The sequence below is a fragment of the Lissotriton helveticus genome, chromosome 12 (assembly GCF_964261635.1).
Source record: "Lissotriton helveticus chromosome 12, aLisHel1.1, whole genome shotgun sequence".
Classification (NCBI taxonomy): domain Eukaryota; kingdom Metazoa; phylum Chordata; class Amphibia; order Caudata; family Salamandridae; genus Lissotriton; species Lissotriton helveticus.
In genome coordinates this window covers 899209494-899230953 of record NC_136073.1, presented here as the reverse complement: position 1 = coordinate 899230953, position 21460 = coordinate 899209494, and the positions used below count along the sequence as shown (strand labels likewise).

At 43.5% G+C, this 21460-nt stretch overlaps 1 protein-coding gene across 1 annotated transcript in view; it reads right to left on the bottom strand.

Annotated features, from left to right (window-relative positions):
• INCA1 (inhibitor of CDK, cyclin A1 interacting protein 1) overlaps positions 1–21460 on the bottom strand; it is a 241866-nt gene that overhangs the window by 197596 nt on the left and 22810 nt on the right. Inside the window, exon 4 of the mRNA XM_078669807.1 lies at positions 19643–19682. Within this exon, the coding sequence (XP_078525933.1) occupies positions 19643–19682 (40 nt within the window). The remainder of the gene's footprint in view (positions 1–19642; positions 19683–21460) is intronic.

The following is a 21460-nucleotide window of genomic DNA, read 5'->3' as shown; positions in this document are numbered from 1 at the left end:
AGATCGTGTCTCCAAGATTGTGGGAGCCGTGATTGATTGAGCCAATAGAGGACCGCTTACCCCCAGCTGTAGCATACAATACCCCTGGAGTGACGACAGGGACGCGCACACTCCACAATTCTCTTGAGGCACATCTGGTGAGTCCCTGGGATAATTGGCTTCTCAGTGAGTGTCAATGATGGTGAAAAAGAAGGGAAACTGAGTGGCCCAGACCAACAAAATCCTGAATTACGCTCAGCCCATGTCCCCGTGACTGATCATGATCAGTCATGACCATGACTTATCAGGGTGAAGGGATGCAGCGGGCTGTGAATCCGGCCCCTCCCTTGTAGATGTGCTGAATGTGATTCAACCAACACAAGACGGTCTAAAAAATAGACTCTGTTACCATTGAGGTCAGTACACTCTGGGACACTGTTCTCGACCTCCAAAAGCGAAATGTGCGGCTGGATGACTGGATTCTGAAGCGGGCCACGTAGAAACATTGTAGGTTTTGTAGGTTTCCCTGAGAAAGTGGAAGGGCCTTCTGCCAAATTATTCCTGGAAGACTGAACCATAACTGTTCTAGCCCCCAAAATACTTTCAACATTTTTTACCATAGAGCGATTGTCCTTCTGCCTGGCTTTACAATTTCAGGGACGCTATCCTGCAAACTATCCTCACCCAGGGGCCTTTGCTGTTTGAAGGGCACCCTATTTCAATTTATCCTGACAACACGCAGCAAGTTCAAGACCAAAGAAAAACTTTTCTTGAGGTAAAAAGACACCTTTGGGACCTTAATATCAAATGCATCCTCCTCTTCCCAGCCAAACTGTATGTCAAAATGCCGTGGATGCGAGTGACTGCTGGACTCCCGGGGACATCCAGGTGCCAGTCTGGTACCCACAATAGAGTCATCCTGATCGTCGACGTCAGGCAGATCCGCCAGAGATCGGAAGCAACTGAATCAGTGGAGGTCCTGTGATAAGATCTGGAGCCCTGGACAAATCCGAGTCTGCCCTGATAGGATGTTGCAGGCCACAGAAGCCGAGCTAGATTCAGATGGAACATAGTGCAGAAGGGACATAAATGTTTGAGCTAGATAAGTGGAATGATATGTCTTTGTGATAATATTGGGGAGCATGGGAGATGATATCTGGGGGGTTGTTTGCATGAGGTACTGTATGTAGGAGTTATTCCTCCAGAATATAGATGACCGATGTTGGCGAGGGGCTTAACCCCCAAAGGTTGACACCTGGGCGGGGATCTGGAGGTCCCTGCCTCTCACCCCACCAGCTGTCCAACCACTAGCTCAGCACAAATGTCTAGAAAATTGAGACATGAGCAATACACAAGCAAAAATAAATGGAAAACGGAATGAGGAATATGAGAGTGTGGTTCCTTATTTTTCTTTGCTCTGGTTTTGGTTGGGCTATGGGGCGGCACTTTTAATATTTACATGAGACCTCTGGCGGAGGTGGTCCATCCCTTTGGCGTCAAAATTGTCACCTATGCAGACAACACCCGGCTTGTGGTTTCATTAAACCAGGCTGGGGGGTCGTCTAGCACTTTGGGCTCCTGTTTGGAGGCGGTCGCTAAATGGATGGAGCTCTCGTGTCTTAGACTCAACGGGAAAAATACGGAAATTATGTTATTGGGCAACCCCACACCCAACATTCTGGTCCCTATGTGGCCGGAATGTATGGAACCCCTCCCCTCAGACACAGATAAAAAGCCTGGGAGTTTGGCTAGACAGTTCCCTGGATTTTATGGTCCAGGCCACTAAGACCTCATTTACCTGTTACGGTTTGATGAGAATGCTCCGTCAGATCCTCCTTCTTCTTCCGTTCCAGGCAAGGAGAGTTATGATTAGGCTGTCCTGTTTTCAGTTTCTATTTTTGGTAAATTCCGGTGGGGTTTTTTCAGTGTGTTCAATATCTTAAAAAACAGTTGTTATCAGTGGTTACACATTTTCACGTCACTAAAAACAACAGAAAAAGTGTTTTTCCGGTGTTTATGGAACGTTTTGCTTTTATCATGGTTTGCTTTCTGCACTGAAAGAACATGGTATATAGACAGTGTACGTATAGTGTATATGAGGTCCAAAGAGATTTTTGCAAATTAATCTTATTGCAGTACACCATACAATACTTCTTCAGTGAGTCTTTGGTCATGTGCGCTCGTGCTTTCCTTCCCATGTAAACGTCTGTGAAAAGGCCCTCTCAGCATTCAGAGCCCCTTCGGCTGAGAACAGTCAGCTAAGGGACACAGTTGGGATGACTCTTTCTTTGATGCCACATAAAGCACGAAATTATAAATATTTGCATTTTAGTTCCTGGGCATAAGAAAACAGTGCACCAGAATGAACTAAAAAGTCAATAGCATCTCTCATTCACTCTGAAGATTGTAAAGATGCTTTCAGCATACCATCTAAGAAGTGGCAAGGATCTCCTACAGGGAATCACTTCAGCTCGGGTATCAATTTTAACAGGTCGTCATACAAATTATTTATATACATAGCTGAATCACTACAAATACAAACAAGATCACTCCAATCTTTGTTGAACTTGGAAAGAACCTTTTTTGCAGAGCATAACAAGTGACACTGCATTCCATGCTTTCCAAAAGTCTGGTTTTCACCACTATTCCAGATGCTTGGTGATATATATACACTTGTCACTTTACCTTGCATTTAAAGTTTAAAGCCTGAGGTGTTGGCAATTCACCTACTATCAATACTGACCCACTAGAAACTATGGTCTGATGTATTAAGGGTTTTTACCCATTCTCTGTGGGTAAATGTGATGACACATATTAGGAAAGATTTTTATGAAACTAGCCATTTTACCTATCAGTGAAAGAATCAAATGCAGCCAAAATATCAAATGTGAGTTTGATATGTCCTGATTCTCTACAGTTTATAAAATAATTAAACTAAACCTTAAACGTGAAACTAAACCCTGCATCTTTAGACCAAAGGCCATAAAACTGAAAAAAGTAAAAGGAAGAAGAAACAATATTTTAGTGGGATCTCTAAAGAACAAAACTCAAGCAGAATAATGTTAGCCAGTCTTTCTTACTGCTAGCTTGTATAACAAAGTTAAATTTTATTGACCCCTTCAGTAAGAACAAAATGACTTTCACTTTCTTTTTCCTATCTTTGAATGGCATTTAGTTTGTGGTTGTGCAGGTGTTTTTTCAGTGTTTATATGTTTTCACCGGTGAGGGCTATTTTTCTTTCAGTGGGGTTTTATCAGTTATTATAGGTTTAAACCTAAAACCCCACAGCCTAGTTATGATTCAGGCCTTAATACTCTCCCGCCTGGACTACGGCAATGCTCTCTATCTGGGAGCTCCAAAGGCCACAATTAATAAACTTCAGGTCACACAGAACTGTGCCGCCCGACTGCTCTACCAAATCCAACGGAGGCAATCTGTCAAGCCTGTTCTTAAGAAGCTACACTGGTTGCCCATAACGCAGAAGGCAATCTGGAGGACCGGTCCAGCCATAATGCATCCTTTGATTACCCCATACCTCCCCCATAGAGCCTTGCACTCTAGCTTACTCCATTTGGCTACCTCAATCAAGATAAACAAAGCTCGTTGGGGAGGCCGCTCATTTACATTCAACGCTGTAAAACTGTGGAACGCCCTCCCCCTCTCGCTTAGAAGGACCAACAACCTGCTGGCATTCAGGAAACTTCTAAAAACCCACCTATTTGGTACATCCTGCTAGCACGAAATTCCTGTACCCTTCTGTTTCAGACAAAGCGCCGCGAGGCCTCAGGGTAGTTTATGCGCTATACAAATGTAATTTTCATTTCATTTCATTTCACTTGCAAATCCTCATCCTGTCTATTAGACCAATGGGGATGGCTGTACTGCCCATGGGGAGGGAGGAGGTTGGATTGGAATATAATGTACCTGGTGTGGTAGGGTTGGGGTTGTTGGCCCTGCCTCCGTGTCAGAGAAGTAGGTTTGTACTACTGAGAGGGCCACGGTGGCTGAAAGGCTTGTGCAGGGCGGAGGTGGCGAGATAGGGTGATGTGAGAGTGTTATGTGACTAATGGCTTCCTCCATAACAAAGTTGTTTACTAGGAATGTCAGTGGTATCGCTGCTTTTGAGCAGTGCAGATTGGTGTTTGTTTATTTGAAATGGTATAAAGTGACGGTGGCATGTCTGCAGGAAACGCATATTTGCTGGGACTCCCCATCATGCCTAAGGAAACGGTGGAGAGGGCAGCATTATGCCACCTCATGTTTCGGCTTTGCATGAGGGTTTCTAATATGGGTATCTCCAGGGGTTCCCTTTCAATATTTACACCATGTTACGGATCCGGAGGGGAAGTATGTTATTTTACACAGGAAGTTGGAGGGGAGGAAGATCTGTATCATTAATGTGTATGCCCCTAATGTTGATTGCCCTGCCTTCTTCCCTGCCGTGATGGTAGCGGCGGCTCCCTGTCTGCGTGCAGCAATAGTAAGGGCAAGCAACGTTAATGGCATCCTTGATGGATTGTGAGCCTCCTCGAGCCCATACTAAGCCTCATTTGACTGGAACACTAAAGGACATTCTGATTGTCATGCAGTTATGTGACATCTGGAGAGACTGTCACCCTGCAAAGAGATTGTTCTCATGCCATTCCCCGGAGTCTGAAACTTTTAGCTGCCGGGGCTACTATTTCCTCTCAGTTGAACTAGCACCCTAGGTTGAGGGGATCACCTTCTTACCCAGATACTCGACTGTTCTGTTAAGTCTTGGGGAGGGGGGGGGGGAATCCATGATCGACCAGCAATACCCTTGTGGCGCCTTTGAGCAGAGGCTTAGACAGTGCCTCCCTTTGCGGCTACGGTCTCAGACACTCTGGGCCCGATTCACAGAACTAAATTCAGACAAAATCCTAAACTTACTCCCATCTTGGTATTCACAAAAGGCACTTACTCATTTTGGTATTCACAGAAGGCACTTACTCACTTTGGTATTCACAGAAGGCACTTACTCACTTTGGTATTCACAGAAGTTAGAAGTCCTAACTTTAGAACTCCTAAATGCCTTCTGTGAATACCGAAAGTCTTAAAGTTAGGATTTTTCTCAGTTTAGGAGTCCTCTGCTGGAGCACCTGATGCTTGGTTCTGGGGTTCCTGCTACGCTTCCCTATATCCTACAACATGTGGCTATTATCTGGGAGACCGCAGTTAGGTAGGAGGTACGACATGCTCTTATGCCCCGGATATGCCTCTGTGGGCAGTAAGACCTTTCTTATGTGTCCCTGACTCCATATCTGTGCGGCGCTGCAAGGAGGGAGGATGCCAGCTGCTATAGGACCTCTATGTTAATGGGCAATTTATAAAGCAGGAGAAGGCAATGACTTCCTTTAATCTGGAGGTGGGACAATTTTTACAGTAAGAAAAGATATTAAGGGTTCTGTCGGAGGTCTGGCCATCTTTTCCTGAGGAACTCTCTAGCACTAATATACTGAAGGTAATGCTGTATATGGCCCGGCGGCGGCTGGTGCCTCATCTCTACCGGGCCCTATGGAATGACTTACCGAGTGGGATTCTGCCTGTGCAAAGTGGGATGCACTGGTCGGGGAACATGTAATGGAAGGGGAATGGCTGACGTTCAACGAGGGATCTGAGGTGTAAGCTCAAATGCACGTTTTAAGCTCCTTCAATATAATTTTGTGCATCAGACATATTTGACCACACGGACACTGGGTACGATTTATTTAACCCGTCCTGGAACATGCCCACGATGTGGGTTGCCCGAAGCTAACTTTCTCCATATGACATGGGCCTGTCCGCCCCCTACTTCACTGGACAGCCATGCTCGCACGTCTGAGATAGGCTACAGGTTGGGTGGTTTTAAGGTGGGCTTCCCTAGACTAGATAAATAACAACCATTGGTAGGTTATTCTAAGCAAGTCCATTGGACTAGGCTCGTGAGATAAGTTGCGGCATGGCCCATGGCCGTTTTCCGACCGTGGGAACACTGGACTACAACTCCCTACCGTGTTGTAGTCCAGGGGGAAGTGTTGGAAGCGAAAAATGTCATTTGACACACGTATACTGAAGTAACCGGATATACAAAAGCTGTACGCTAGCACAATCCCACCTCTTACATTACGGCAGTGGAGGGGGCCCCGCTAGGTCTAATGGATACGTCATCCTTCTGATGAAGTAAGTAGGAGTTCCGTGCTGAAGCTATACTACGCTACACACTAAAACCAGCGTGGAGTAAAATGCCATTGAATGGTGGCACCTCTTCTTATCATTATGGCTGCATTATGTACCACACCCCTCCCGGGCCTCTCACTGAATTTCTAGTGTATTTGGACTGCCTTATATGAGTGCCAGGATACAAAAGTGGTTTACGGGCAACATACCAGGGAGTTAAAGTCCTGTGCTTGTATTGGAAAAACTCTGCTTGGAAAAATACGGAGTTATAAGCATGTGCACAATACCAGGGGGTATATCAGCACTGAATAGCAGCATGTTTTTTATCAGCATGACCATATTGTTATGTACCACATCCCTACCGGGCCTCTGACTGAGTTTCTTGGTGTGTTTGTTTATACTGCCTTATATGAGTACAGGGATGCGAAAGGTGTTTATGGGCACAATACCAGGGAGTTAATATCCTGTGCTTGTACTGAAAAACTCCGCTTGGAAAAATACGGAGTTATAAGCATGCAGCGCTAACATAATGCTTTAGAAGACACAAGTTCTATCACTTCACCAACACCTAACAGCATGGGTGTTGTATCTACCGTACCAGGGAAAGGCACGTTGTGACCTCTGACAAGGTGTTGCAATCTTGCATGCTTGGGATCTTTTAATTGAAATGTGTGGACAATTGCGTGTTATGACACATGCTTGATGTTATGCACAAAAATCAATGTCTGTGATATCACTTTGCAATCGTATGAGCGTATATGACACCTTTTAAATTTACAGCATGTGTCCCGATTTTAAAAGAAAAGTGCAAGATGGCTGCTGCTTTTGCGCAGCTCCTGGGCTTGCGGGTTCTATATCTACTAATATCCCTGGTTATGCCTTGCCATCCACCCACCTACTAGATGCTGTTAACTATTGGATCTATTAACAAGCGGATATTTCTAACTGCTGTCTAAGACCTGTCCTACTCACTACATCGGGACCCTTGGAGTTCTCCCTACATCGGTTCTAGGACTCTCTGCTGGTCGTGCCGTCTTCTGCCCCTGATCGGACGATCTAGCGCACGTTGTGGTGTTGTGCTGGTGAGCTCCTGTTACCCAAGATGTTAGATGGGCCTCCCTGGACTTCTGCACGGCAGCCTCGATCGTTACAGTGTGCCTGCAGCCCCTTTGTTTTTAGGTCTCACCTGCGTCGCAGCGCATGCGCTGCTTGCTGGCGGAAATTTTGTGAGAGAGGGATTTCAGAAAAGGGCTTTAATCCCTTCCGTGCTCCCGTTGGCCAACGGTCGACGGGAGCACTCCCTCCCCAGTGCTGCGAACGACGGTTGGCCGTCGCAGCCCCGCCCACCCTTTAGAACGCCCGCACCGTGGTGGAATTGCCACCGCGGTTAAGGCGTTAAGCCCCGCCCCTCATTTCTATTGGCTGGCTTCACTGTTTATGCTAAATGGTGGCCTGGCATTGGAAATTAGGGTTCTTTGTGGAAGCCCTTCCGCCTCCAATCCGACTGGGTCGCCTGCTTTGCTGCTGTCGCAAAGCACTTTCTTAACTTTAAAGGGCCATGTGTTTCTAATTCACGCTAATTAGAAACACATGGCCCCATAAAGCTAAGAGATCGATGCTTGTTCTTGGTCACGGTCGGTGAATACCTGCTCAGGCTCCATGCAATGCAGAAGAGGACAAGAACGATATGCTGCGCGGTAAAACATCAAAACCTGGGCATGATATTGTGAAAGAGTGCATAAAGCACTGGTGGTCAGAGCATGGAGAATGCATAAGTAGAGAAAGTGACCCATGTGGCATATGGTAAAATGCTTCAGTTCGGTGTTTTTCTTTTTCAAAACATTTCAGGCGTGCTAGCCGGGATCAGCTCAGGTAAACCGGGACCACAGCTCCCATAATGCATTATGGTGTTAAACAAGTTTCACAGACTGGAAACAAACATTTATAAGCATGAAGTGTATTTGGTAAACTTGACAGCCCTGTTTGTGACCCTAGCATTGTTTACAAAATTAGTAGCAGCACTGGAATGTATATTTATTTCAGTGAAAATAAATGTGGCCCAAAAATATTTTTTGAAAGAAGTAAACACATTTGTCGGCATTCACTTTTTTTCATTTTCTTTTGGGAAATGTGCTGTCAGAGTCAGTTGTGCTGCATATTAAACCTGTTGTGCAGTCCCAGGGGAGAATTTCTTTCCATCTTGGAATGATGCTTGTTGCTTTGCAACATCCATGTTGGGAAGCATAGATGGTGGGTTATTTTGGTTAAGTGTGCAGTTGGCTGTGAGGACCTCACCAGTCCTTGCTTTAGGCTTTTCCAGAATCACTAATTAGTGCATATTATGAAGGTCATCTCTGGGAAGACCCTGGGTGCACAGTTTTCAAGAAGCGTCAGTCTCTGCTATCAGGAACCTTGATTTGTTAGATGACAAAAATTGCAGGCAGCAGCAGTAACCATCAGGTGGAGGCAGATTTGGCAGACTTTCTTAATCCCCAGACGTCCAGTTGTATCCTGACTGGGAAAGTAGAGGAGCGCCTCTGTAGTATGAGCTGAAAGTGTCAGGCCTTCATGCTACATTTTAAACTGTGTGCTCCCCTGCTCTCGCGGCACAGTGACGGCCAACTACTAGTTTCACTGGCCTCTTTCCTCTGTGAATGGAATCGCTTTGGTTAAAAGCTGAGATTTTGCCTCTTCCCATCCCCGAATTCCTGTGATGGGAGCACAGTTCACCAGTCAGCGTTTTCGCATTCTGGAAATGTGTAGAAATTTGTATCAAAACCTATATAAAAATACACTGTAATTTCAGTTTCCTGGGAGATGTCTTATATTGTAACCTATCCTTAACTTTTTTTGGTTTTTCTTCTCCCCTTCCAAATAAACTAATTGTTAAAATAAAAATAAGTACATTTATAAAAAAGAAAACATTGAGTGCCGTTTATATTTAATCAGTGGTGCCCAACAGAAAAATATTTCAAAGCAATGCTTCAAGTAACTCAAAATGTCAGAGATCTGATGGCTTGGTAAACAAGTATTTGCAATACGCGAGTTTAAGCTATTGGCATTGTAAATGACAATGCCTTTTATTTACATTTTAAAAACGAAAACATAAATAAAAGTCAATGTCATTTCCAATGCCAATAGGTAAAACTCACGACAATGCGAGACCTATTACATTGCAAATGCTCATTTACTCCGTGTTCGGGTCCCTAGGGCCCTATGTGTCCACAGCAGCTCCTGCTGCAACGGACTGGCAGTGAGTGTTCTCCTCCTGATATGGCCCCAGTTTGCAGCCAGTCCTTCGATTGAAATGTGCCAGTCCACTCACTTTGCCACAGTGAGGTTTGATGTCTCATTGGCAGCCTAAGTGGGGCAGAGCTTGTGGCCAGATTTGTTCCCTCCTAATGGCCCGACCGGCTCGCTGCCACTCTGGCCTATTTGTTGACTCAAAGGCATTGGAGGGCTCCCCTCGGCCCGTTCTTCCTGTGTGTTGAGTCACCCCTTAACCTGATATGTTAATTCCTGTTTGAGGTCACGAAGCAGGAGTTCCCTTGTATCTCATAGCAGCTTTTTTCCAGGCTACCTGAACACTCGTCTAAGCGCCCCAGTACTAGGTTTTCACTGCTACACTCGCTGGGCTCCAGTTTCTGGCTCCTGGGTAGTGCTTTGTTTAAATGGCCCAGTCTGAGTTGACTGGCCCCCTGTGCACTCCTGTCCCTGGTGGATTGCTGTGCCTTCTGCTCTCTGGCTGGTTTCTATCCTTTGCCTGCTCTGGTTCCTTGGTCTGTGGTGTTGGAGGCTCATGGTTGGATTTGCCCTCCATCTTGTGATCTCCTCTCTCCCCTTAACATGGGTGGGGTCCTTAGCAAAATGGTGGCCTCTTCCTGCAGCAGAAACTAAAGAAGGGCTTCCCTGCCTCTCCACCAATTTTACTAATTTATCGGCCATCTTGGAATGGTTATTTTAGCCTTATTTACATTAAGCTTTCTAGCCAACTGCTTAAACTCCTATACAATGTGATCGGTTTTTACTATTTTAATCTTATGATAAACGTATTAAAAAAGAAAGGAGAAGGAAGTCTTCTTTAGATTCCTCCCTCGCCAAAGCACCTTCGGAGGACTTCTTGGATCATTGTTTAATGCATCTCTTGCTCATTATGGGCTACAACTCCCCTAGAGCAATGGACTTCAAACTAGACCCAGAAGGTTGTAATGCCCATGTAATTAAGTACCCTCTTGATCTTTCTAAAAATGCATCTAAAAGCCTAAAACAATAATAATAATAATACATTTATAAAGCGCACAATCACCCGTAAGGGTCTGTAGGCGCTGGGGCCATCGGGACGATTAAGCAAGCTATTGCCCAGAGTCACTTGGTGCTGGGCTGAGCTGCCGCCGGCGCCGAGGATCGAACCGTGATCCCCAGATTCCGGAGTCAGTCGCCCTAGCCGCGGCGCCACACCTCTTCCAGTTCCACAGACTCCTCAAAGCTCACCCTGAAATTCTTATCTATGATCCATTTTTCTGCTCTAACAAAGGAATGTTAATTAGTTACCTCATCTTCTCCACTAAAAGGCTTGCACAATGGAGGATTACTCTATATTCCTTGCTCCAGATCAATAACTCCAGGAAAACACCTCACGGCCTTAGACTGTAAGTCCTCACCTGTTGTTTCCACGGGAGCGAGATGCAAGGTCTGATGCTATGTCCCAACTTCCCACATCCACCAGAGTTAGCCCAACAATGTCAAAGCCAACACAGGAAGAATGGGGGAAGAGGGGTAACAAAACAAGGAAACGGAACAGGAGATGAGTCGCTGTTGAAGGTCTTGCACTGATATTCTGGTAGAACGGTTTGTATGCAATTCCTGGATAGAAACAAGATATGTGTTACCATGTATACACGTGTTGAGCCCATTTACTCACCACTCCTTTTAGTCCCTCTAATTATAATTACCTAGGTAGAATCCCTCTTCGCTTGGACAGTATGTAGAAAAGCAGGAACCAGCTATAGGTTAATATATCTAGAAATAGAAAAAAACAAAGTTTTTAGATAATGTTATCAGTGTAACAGCTTAATAATATATGTGGAACGAAGTAGTGTTACTGACCTCACATCATCAAGATAAAAATCCAAGCAAGCCCTCTTAAATCATATCCAACATATATTAGGAAAAAAACAAAAAACATATTTTCCTATACTGGATAAGCAAAGAAAAATAACACACAAAATGGTGCAGGGCTAATAAATATATCCAATCAACTCCTTAGGATATCAGGAAACCAATATATGTATATTTTGTCTTTTCAGCCATTAAGCAAAGCAAGCACAAAAACAGGATCTCCACTAACCAGGAAAAAAACATTTGATAAATATTAAAAACACATGATTTTCAAAATAATGTTACCACGTTATTAGGATGCACAGGTTCTTTAAAACAAATCTGCTCTTCCCAATGTCTTTGTAGGAAAATAAAAGAAAAGTTTTTTAACCACAGAGGACGCGGTTACAAGCACCCGACAAAGACAGCCATTGGGAACAGAATGCCTAATGCGGAAGACGCGGAGCACTGGCAACCAAGAAGGACTCCAGGCATGAGACCGACAAGGACCGGAACTGAAGAACGGACGTCCGACAAGGGATCGCCTTGACATAGACTATTGGTAGCACCCAAATTCTTGAGTATAGAAGATGCTACCATAACCATATATAACAATGGGATCATCTTCATACAAGCATCAGATAACCTAGAAATTCTGGACAAAATGTTTGCGATCATCAAAACTGCTGCGACCCAAAAGGATTCCCCCCTCCCTTCACACCAGCCCCCCATCCTCTCTCAGGAATCCCTAGTAGCCCCTAATATTGCCACAGCCACGCCCAACCCCTTTCCCGTCGCCAGCCCCTGCTCCTCCACTTCGACCCCCACCCACAACACCTTAGATTCATCAGCTTTTGAATGTACAGGGGCTCTCCCCCTAACTCTCTGAGCCAGTCCCAACTTACTCTTCAATTCGGTGAGCACAGAGCTTCCTAATCCTAGCTCTAACACCTCCCCCAGGACTATTTCCCGGTCCTCTGAACTCTCATACGAGTGTCTCGTTTGCACTCTCACTTCTCACCCCAGGGCACTTTTGTCGACATCACCGGAGGTCGAGTCCCTTAACAGGTCCAACATCTCATCTCATTGAAAGCTCACACAGCTGTTGATCCTCTCCTTTGCCACCCATCCTCCCAATTCCATCCCCACACTGATATACCCGACGCTGGACCTCCGTGACCAGCATAACTTCCATACCATTTCCCAGGGCTGCCCTTCTACTCTAGGCCCCCTCCCTCACAGCATGATCTCGCCTTGCTATGCTTTGCTGGAATCTAAACTAGATGATATCACTCTCATTCTCAGTTAACTCAAGGCAGAGTTACGGAACCTTACTTCTATCAAGGAAGAACTGGTGGTCAATCAAAGGTCCATCAGGTCCATGACGATCTGTACTGGAAACCATGCTCCTGCCATGGACCTCTTCATTAGGCCACATTCCCACTTCCCTCTTGATCCTCGTCTAAGATGGGAAACGATGCCCTCCCCAAACGCCCCTTCTTAGCCCTGCAGGCTGGTCGAGCAACTCACAGACAGTGACATTCACGCCCTCCTCTGCACCTACAACCCTTTTTAAAAAGATCAACACGGACAGTACGAACCAAATTCAAGCTATTACTGCTCTAGCAGGGCTATAAACGAAGACTTAAACGTACTAACATCAATCATAATCCCTCAGTTAACTCCACTACTCAACTAAAGTGCATGCTCCTCAACTGCATATCGGTGGTAACACATACACCAGATATTTCCGACCTCATCCTCACACATAAACTCAAACTCGTTATCCTTAACAGAAACATGGCTTAAAGATGCATCTGCTCCTATTCTAGACTTACTAGTCCCCCCAAGACACAACATCATTAGAATAGATAGAGCTAACAGACCGGGAAGGGGAGTTGCCTTCATCTACCATAACACTATCTCGGTGAAACAGTCTCAAACTGTTGCACTGCCCACTTGCGAATACCTATGCATCTATATTACTAGCAACAATAGATTCATTTGTAAACTTCACGTGATCTACCATCCACCGGGAGACAATCTACCATTCATTGAACAAATCATGGAAATCATCTTTACCAGCACATATTCCACCCACCGGGAGACAATCTACCATTCATTGAACCAATCATGGAAATCATCTCCACCAGCACTGATCAATATTTTACCCAGCATTTCCTTGGAGACTTCAACCTACACTGGAATGACTTGAATGACCATGCAGTGAACAGCTTTAAAACGTTTCTATATCGGGCTGACCCTATTCAGAGACAGCCGTACACACATCAAGGGAGAGACCTTTGACTTTATTATCTCTAAAACTGACAAAATACAACTTGAATCTATTGTACCTTGTGATTGGACAGATCACCATCGTAGCACCTTCCTCATCGCACAGAAGGTGAGTGCTAAAAAGGCTCAACTAAAAACACCTAAACAATGGAATAGAAGTCTGCAAAATGTAAACCTTGAAGATCTGTCTGCCCTAAATAACAACATCCTGACTCCCCAGGATGACATGATTCTTGTCCATGTCCTCACAGGCCACTACAATTCCTCTATCTTGAACATCCTAGACTCGACTGTGACCTTACAATTAAAAAGAATATCCACCAAAGACTCTAAACCTTAGTTCAGTGACAGCCTAAATGAGGAAAGACCTAATCTGAGACTATAGCCGAAAGAGCTTGGAGATTCTCAACGTCCATTGATCACCTAAGGCGCTTAATATCCGTGAAAAATACCAACAACAAACTAATCAGAAGTTCCAAAACTAATTTCTTCAGAACCCAACTGGATCTAGCAAAAAAACATCCTAAAAATCTTTTTGAACTTGTCAAACAACAATCAAATAATCATCCTAATCCAGCTTGTAATGGGTCCAGTATGCTTCCTAGCTGTGAGGATTTTGCTTCCTTCTTCGTTGACAAAACCGAAAAAATCGAAAAAGATTTGCAAGCAGAGATGGAGCTCTTTCCAGTTACTCCTCATGTCATTCTGCCTACTCCACCTATATCCCAGAAGCTCAGCCTCCCTGGGCACTCCCCCATAAACAATGCTTCATGGCATACATTCATATCCCTCAATGAAAGCAACATCCACAACTTTCTTACAGCATTGAAGCCTTCAAATCACTTCATAAACCCGCTACCACCACATTTCTTGAGAGAGATCAAATCCTCTATACTTCCACTCTAGACCAAGATAGCAAATGCCTCTCTTCATCAAGGCACTATCCTCGACTGCCTAAAAGTAGGACAGGTAACCCCCATCCTGAAAAAAACCTAATGCAGATGGCTCAAACCCTAACAATTTTTGCCCCATCTCCAATATTCCCACTTTGGCGAAACTTTTTGAGAAGCATATCCAGGTCCAACTCTGCAACCACATAGAGCAATTCCAACTTCTAGACCAACTCCAAACTGGCCTCTGGCAGGGTCAAAGTACTGAGTCAGCGCTCACGCACATAGCTGACAACATGCTAAAAATGCTAGATCAGAGTGAAGAGTGCCTTCTAACCCTCCTTGACTTACCTTCTGCATGTGATACTGTTAAACATGACAGGCTATTAGATTTAGTGGAAGAGAGGATGGGGTATTCAGGGAGCGTCATAAACCAGTTTACCTTTGTAGTGTAGCTCCTATTTTCCCAATAGGCTCTGCGCATTGGAATAGTACCTACAGCAGTAAAGGCCTAGGCCAGACGTTAACTAGGTCTACTACTGTCGATACTAGACTTAATTTTTGGGTTTGCCAGCTAAGCTCAGAGTTCGCTAGAAACTTTCTCGAATGTTCAAGGAAGGAATTAACTCCCCTGATTAGACAAGAAGGGATTTAGTTTCTGACAACCATAGAACATGACAACTTTGCTCTCCCCTAATCAAGAGTCAATCTCAAGAGTCGTGTGAGCACAAGGCAATTATTTTACTCAGTCAGTACGTGCATTCTTAGTCTCATCAGAATGTAGAGAAAAGGAAGAGACGGGCGTGTTCAATAAAAAGGTGTTATTTATTGATCAGTCTCTTTTCTCGTACATGAGAAATGGATCGATATTATTGCAATACTTATAATTAAGTAAAGTGCATACATTAAAAGCAATAGTATAAAATAATACTGTAAAAACATTGATATGGTTTCTGAGCCATATGATGTTTTAAAATGATTAAAATATATTTACATACACATATACATTTGACTAAACGTACTCAACTGGTGTTTCTAAATACGCCTACCCCGTGTACCTGACCTAAGTCTAATGCGTGGGCGGGAATAGAAAGTTACAGTTTAAGTTAAGTTTGTTTTTGCCAAGTGAATAACTAAAGAATTCTCTGTGAGGGGTTATTCAGTTCTGTACCTGGAATTTAGGATGGATGAGGAATGGTATCTCTTTCTCTGCTCTCGATATTCCAGGCTGCCTGCGAGGGCTGCCCAGAAGCGCCGGTGCTGGGTCTCTCGGCTTGAGATAGCAGCGCGTCTCTCAGCACGTCAGGAAGGCGGGGCTGCTGCCAGCGGGGTCTGCTTCTGCTCTCGGCTTCGGCAAGGATGGCTGCTCCGTCTTGTCACCACGCGTGTGTTTGCATAGGGCAAGATCGGCAATATTTATACCTTAAAGGTGCCGAGATTGACGTAAGGATGGACATAGATACGTCAATAAAGATGTCATACGACTTGCTCGTTAGCACATTCTTTACTAAAGTTCTCTGTGAAATCAAAACAATGGCCGCACGGATTTTCCAGGTTGTCATAGGTTTGATTTGTTATGAGAACGTCGTATGCCTTATCAGGGGCTGGAGGAATGTCGCTTGTCTAATTAGATTTCAAGCGTTATGACCTAATCAGATAACACGTTCCTGTGCCGTAGTGTGACTGCGTCAGATAACGGTATCTGCATCATGGGGGCTTTTCTTGCCTCATGGGCTGACTGTTAGTTAACTTGATAGTTAGTTTAACCAGAATAGGGTCAGGAATAGGGGGACTGATTCAGAACCTATAGAAATACACGACACCCACTCCACGCTAACTATGGTCATATCTACTAATCTATGCATAGTATAACATAGTACAACATACTATAGAGTATAGTGTATACCTTACCACCCCAAAATACATAAATGCATTTCGAAATTTTCAAATATACTGAAAAATTGCAGTCATATATATTGTATGCACTTAAGCTATGAATTAAATGCAAAAGTAAACACGCATTTGTATGCATTATTGCTTATTGGTATATGAGAAATACACATGAAATGGCTCTTAATATGGCTATACAGAAAGGAAGTTCGAGACCATCTCATCACATAATAAAATATTTGTGAACATCCCAGCGGGCAACTAAAGTTTATAAAGTATCTAAAAAATAGAAATCTTAGTTCTCTAGGAATAGTTTCTTACTTTAAGCAGAAGATAAGTGTCCCGAAAAATTTGTGAAAAAATAATTTGGGGCTGCTAAAAAATTGTTGTCCGTGAACTGGTGGGAAGAATTGTTCATGCGACTTTATTTTTAAAGTTGAAGGCCGAATTCAGGGAACGCCGTGTGCGAGCTTGCTCAAAAGTCTCTATTTCTGTTCTGGAGAGAACATCATATCATTCAGGCTTTCGAAAAAACTGTCACCAGCTTCATGGGAAAGTTCCACTAAGTCGGAAATAGGTGTAACCATGCATTCGTGCGCATGATTGTCTGCATTGACATTCTGATTCGCATTGCTGACAGAAGGTCGTACCTGTTCGATGCTGCTTTCATCTTGAACTTCACTACTCTTCAATCGCAGTGGTGAAGATTCCAGGAATGCCGTCATCAGGATTGGCAGCCTTTGAGGGCAGCACAAAGCGTGAACCTTGGTAGGAACCAACAGTGTATCTGCATCCACTGGCGCATCCGATTGTAGCGTCAGACAGGTGTCTAACACGCATTCTTCTCCGCATAGCAGACACCTTAGTACAGGTAAAACACACCTTTGCCACATTGGTCGAAATGATAGAAACCAAGTCATGTTTAGGTCTCTAAGCCGGGAGAGTCCCAGGATTTTTGATATCCAGTCCCGGTATCCAATGGCTAGGATCGTATCTTCCATTGTCGCGAGAGTTTGATCTGTGACATGGGTTGCCATAACGAAAAATAAGGACTAGGAATAGGATTCCTGCAATTAGTCCCAGGATCAGGGGAAGTCCGCCAAAAATCGAATGGACGAAATCTGGAAAAATACCCAGTATGGCTTTGAATGGTGTTAATGCCATCGAAAATACTGTCTTAAATACCCCTGAGATCCCATTGGTATCAGAAATATTTAAGATTTCGCTTAGGATTTCCGCGAAATGTACGGGGGAATTAGTTGATAATAATGTATGTATCTCTGCAGTCGTCCTTGCGACTTGTAGATCATACGTTTCTTTTGATGACGTGAGCCTTGTAGGCGTCTGAAGAAGCACTGTTTTCATTCTGCTTAAAGTATCTATTCGAAGAGAAGTAATTTTCAAACTGGGCAATGCCCTTGCCTCCCTGTCTGGAAAGGAGCTGGGGAATAAAGAGCGTCCACAGCACTTGACCTTCGCCGTCGTAGTGACTAGATAAGGAGTCCCGGGCATAAGACTGCAACATCTGCGGTCTACAATAAGAATGTAACTCCCATTATAGAGTCTTTGAAAGAATGGTTCTATTTCAGTTGCAGGTGCGCCTTGCTGGTGACATGAAAGGTTGTATGAATTCCCTTCACAGGCTCCGTGCAAACTAATACCGTTACACAGAAGCGTGCCGCTTAGTGACATAGCACAATTGTTGCCACTAAGAAACACTTTCTGTCCTTTATTACTGACACATGCATGTGAATAGGGCAGGTTCCAAGTTGTTTTAAGGTACCCCTTTCCCAATTTCTCGTACATGCCAGCCTGTATATATTTTTGGCAGTATTGAAACCTGAAGGTTGAGATTGGAATATTTATGATTCCGTGGATTATCCATTCACTGACAGGTCGTTCTGACATTGTCATTGGTAATCTTTCTAGTTTTTCAATGCTCAAGATTGTATAATCAGCACCCTTTTGCGCCATACCGATTTGTCTATCAGTAAGGTTAAAGATTTGGAATAGTGACGTTGTGTTGATTAAACGCCAAGGCACGTAGCCTGAACGCAGATTTTGTAACGTCCAGCCAAGCTGTACAATGGAACGCAATTGTGACTGACCATGTTGTAATAACAGTAAGTCTTGCGATAATATATCGATTGCTGAAGACACAATGCTGTCCAATGAAAAAATTCTGGAGGACAGAGTCATTAACCCATTGTCCACTACAGAAAGTGATTTTTCCAAATTGATACGGTCAATTTCCCGTATTCTTTCTGCTGTTTCAATTTGAGTAACCTTCCAGGCCTCATTGTATGCTGCATATACAGAGGCTGCTATGAAACGCTTTTGACGCTGTTTGCGTGGTCCCATTATGAAATCACGCAAGTCAGCACCATCAGTAAGTAAAGTTAGGTGTTGCTTAATTTCAGGCAGTGTGGAAGTTTGTAGCCACTGAAGGCATAATTTGCCCACACTGTAGGTTGTTATTATCCCTGGGTGATGTCTTTGGGGATATCTAGGGTCTGGCCTGGTCATTTTGAAACCCTGTGTTTTATTCAGGAATCTATCTTGACAGTTATTTGTATCTGTGGGCCAGATCAACCATTGTTTCCAATCAGGATGTGTTCTGTTTTGGTTTAATATATGGTTTACGTCTATCTCTTCATCTGTATCAGAGTTATTGCTAAACATTATTGGCTTTGGAATAGACGGTTTATTTAAATCTTTGATTTTGGCTAAGCCAAGACAGGTGGTTTGTTGAACAGTGTCATTTAAAAATATCATTTGTTCTGGGATCATGCAGGCTCTAAACAAAGCTTCTATACCCTGTACTTGTTTTCCCACAACAGGCTAGGAAATGTTTTTGAAAGAACACATATGGAATGGTTTATGTGAGGTTAGGGTTGCCTGGCGAGGTAAAAGTGGAGATGCTATTTATAGAATGAAACGGAACCATTTCAAGATCTGTGTAAAACGCATTAGATATATAGTTTGTTTTTTAACTTAAAAAAAACTTTTGCAAATCTGACTGATTTTAAATATTTTTGAGTACTAATTGTATTATCTTAATTTTTTTCCAGGAAATTGCATATACAACCATTTTGAGGTATTGCAGGCCAAAACATATTTGTAGTGTGGATTCCAGAATTCCAACCAGGTGGAAGGACCCTTAGTTTGGTTGCTGCCATCAACAGTCACTTTCTTCTGTGTTGCATTTATTAGTTTGTCTTTGCCCAAATGTTCAACTACAAAATGTATCACTAATGCATTTCAAGATATATATTTCTTTATAAATGCTGCTATGTTTTCCTCTGGGAACATACCCGTGCTGGCGATGTCCTGTATTCTTCCATCCAGTGTGCGCTAGAAAATAGGAAGTTTAAATGATTAATTTATCAGAAGAACTAATGACCCATACCTATATCTCAAGAGTAATGAAGTGAATTACATAGATAATAAATTGTCGCATACCAGTAACGACTGTACCAAGATTCGGTAATTTACATACATTCAATATGCTTTAGACTTTCTCGTGGTTTTACATAAAACACAGATTGACAGGAAACTCCACTGGCTCAAGTTTTGGTCAAGGGTCAAATTTAAAACGTCTTGTCATGATCTGTGAGCTCCTTCACGGATCTCCAAATCTCGAATACCTCCAAAACACTGGCAAGCATAATACAAAGCCTCAGGACCTTACCCCAACTCAAAGCAAGAACTTCACCATGTTGGAAAAAACAAACAAGTAAATGTATTCTCTTTGGCAGGAGTCTAGAATGTTCAACTATTTTCCCTCTTAACCAAACCCAACCTCACTAAGTCGGGAGGAATACAAATAAATATATCTTACACAATAGGGTCAATGGCAAGTGAATTAATTCAAGAAAATGCTGAAAACTCTGCATTTGTATGAGCAAAATAGGCCATGCCCGTGTAATACATAGTAAAAAGATCTATATAAAGCTGTTAGATATGGCTGTGTGCGGGGCTTGTAGGAGTCAATTTTGTAGGACCTGTCCTTTTCTGTTCTTCCTCAGGTTCAGGAAGTGTTTCGAAATGGGTGCCCGGAGATGCCACGTTTATTCCTGGCATGACCTAGCAGGTGGCAACAGCTGCTAGGCACACCCTAACCAATGCGGTAAAAGTCCCTGGAGCAAACCTTACCAACTTTGGGCTGTTTCAAGAGAGTAAAAGTCTTTAGACAAACTAAACTTGGGCTCTGAGGGCTGGGGTGGGTATGTGGAGTATGGTTACCTTACTGCCCTCCCACATCTAACTCAAACATCCAGTTTGAAGCAGTCACTATACCCACAATAAACCCAGAGACAGAGATCTGGTAGAACAAAAGAAGGGATCTCCAGCAGCCAGCCAGTGAATACGCAAGAACTGTCAAACATCCTATTTTGTACCTTTCAAGTGAGCCCCCGTAATATATGCAAACCCAGCAGAGGTGACAAGCAGGACTTGACAGTGCAGCAAGATGTGATACTGTAGTGTCATTGAGGATGACCAGAGCCCCCATCCTGCCTATTCTGTGAGGTTCAGAGGAGTTACCTCTGTCCATTTAGGTCAGACTATTGTTTGCTCCTAGGGGGCATTTTAACCTAATCAAATGCTAATTTCTGGCTGGGAGAAGTTGGAGAGCAAATGTAAATTAGCCTCCAGGAACTTCAGACAGGGAAAAGGTAACTTTCTAAAAGTTAGTGTTCCTTATTATTTATTTAAAATCCGACTTCACCATTGACTTCAATTTTAATAACTATTAAATAATAGTTGGGTAGTTATTTTTCTAGCTAGTCCCATTCCTGTGATACAGTATTAGGATTTTAGTCTGTACTCAGGTTTTCCACATAGGACCGCTAGGCCTGTCACAGTGAAAATAGCTTTTGAGTACTAGTCAGTATAGGAAAATATTAATATTACATTTCTACATGTCCTACTTTTACATACCATGCACCCTCCTTTGTGGTTGACAAGGCCTACGGAGAGGTGACTTATTAATATTTGAAAGGGAGGTTTTGACATTTCAAAAGGGTTTATTTTGACAGGTCAAATTGCAGTTTTTTCACTGCTAGTCAGGCTACAACTATAGGTCTGAAGTCGTGTTTGCACTGCAAATGTAGTGAATGGCAGAAGAGGTG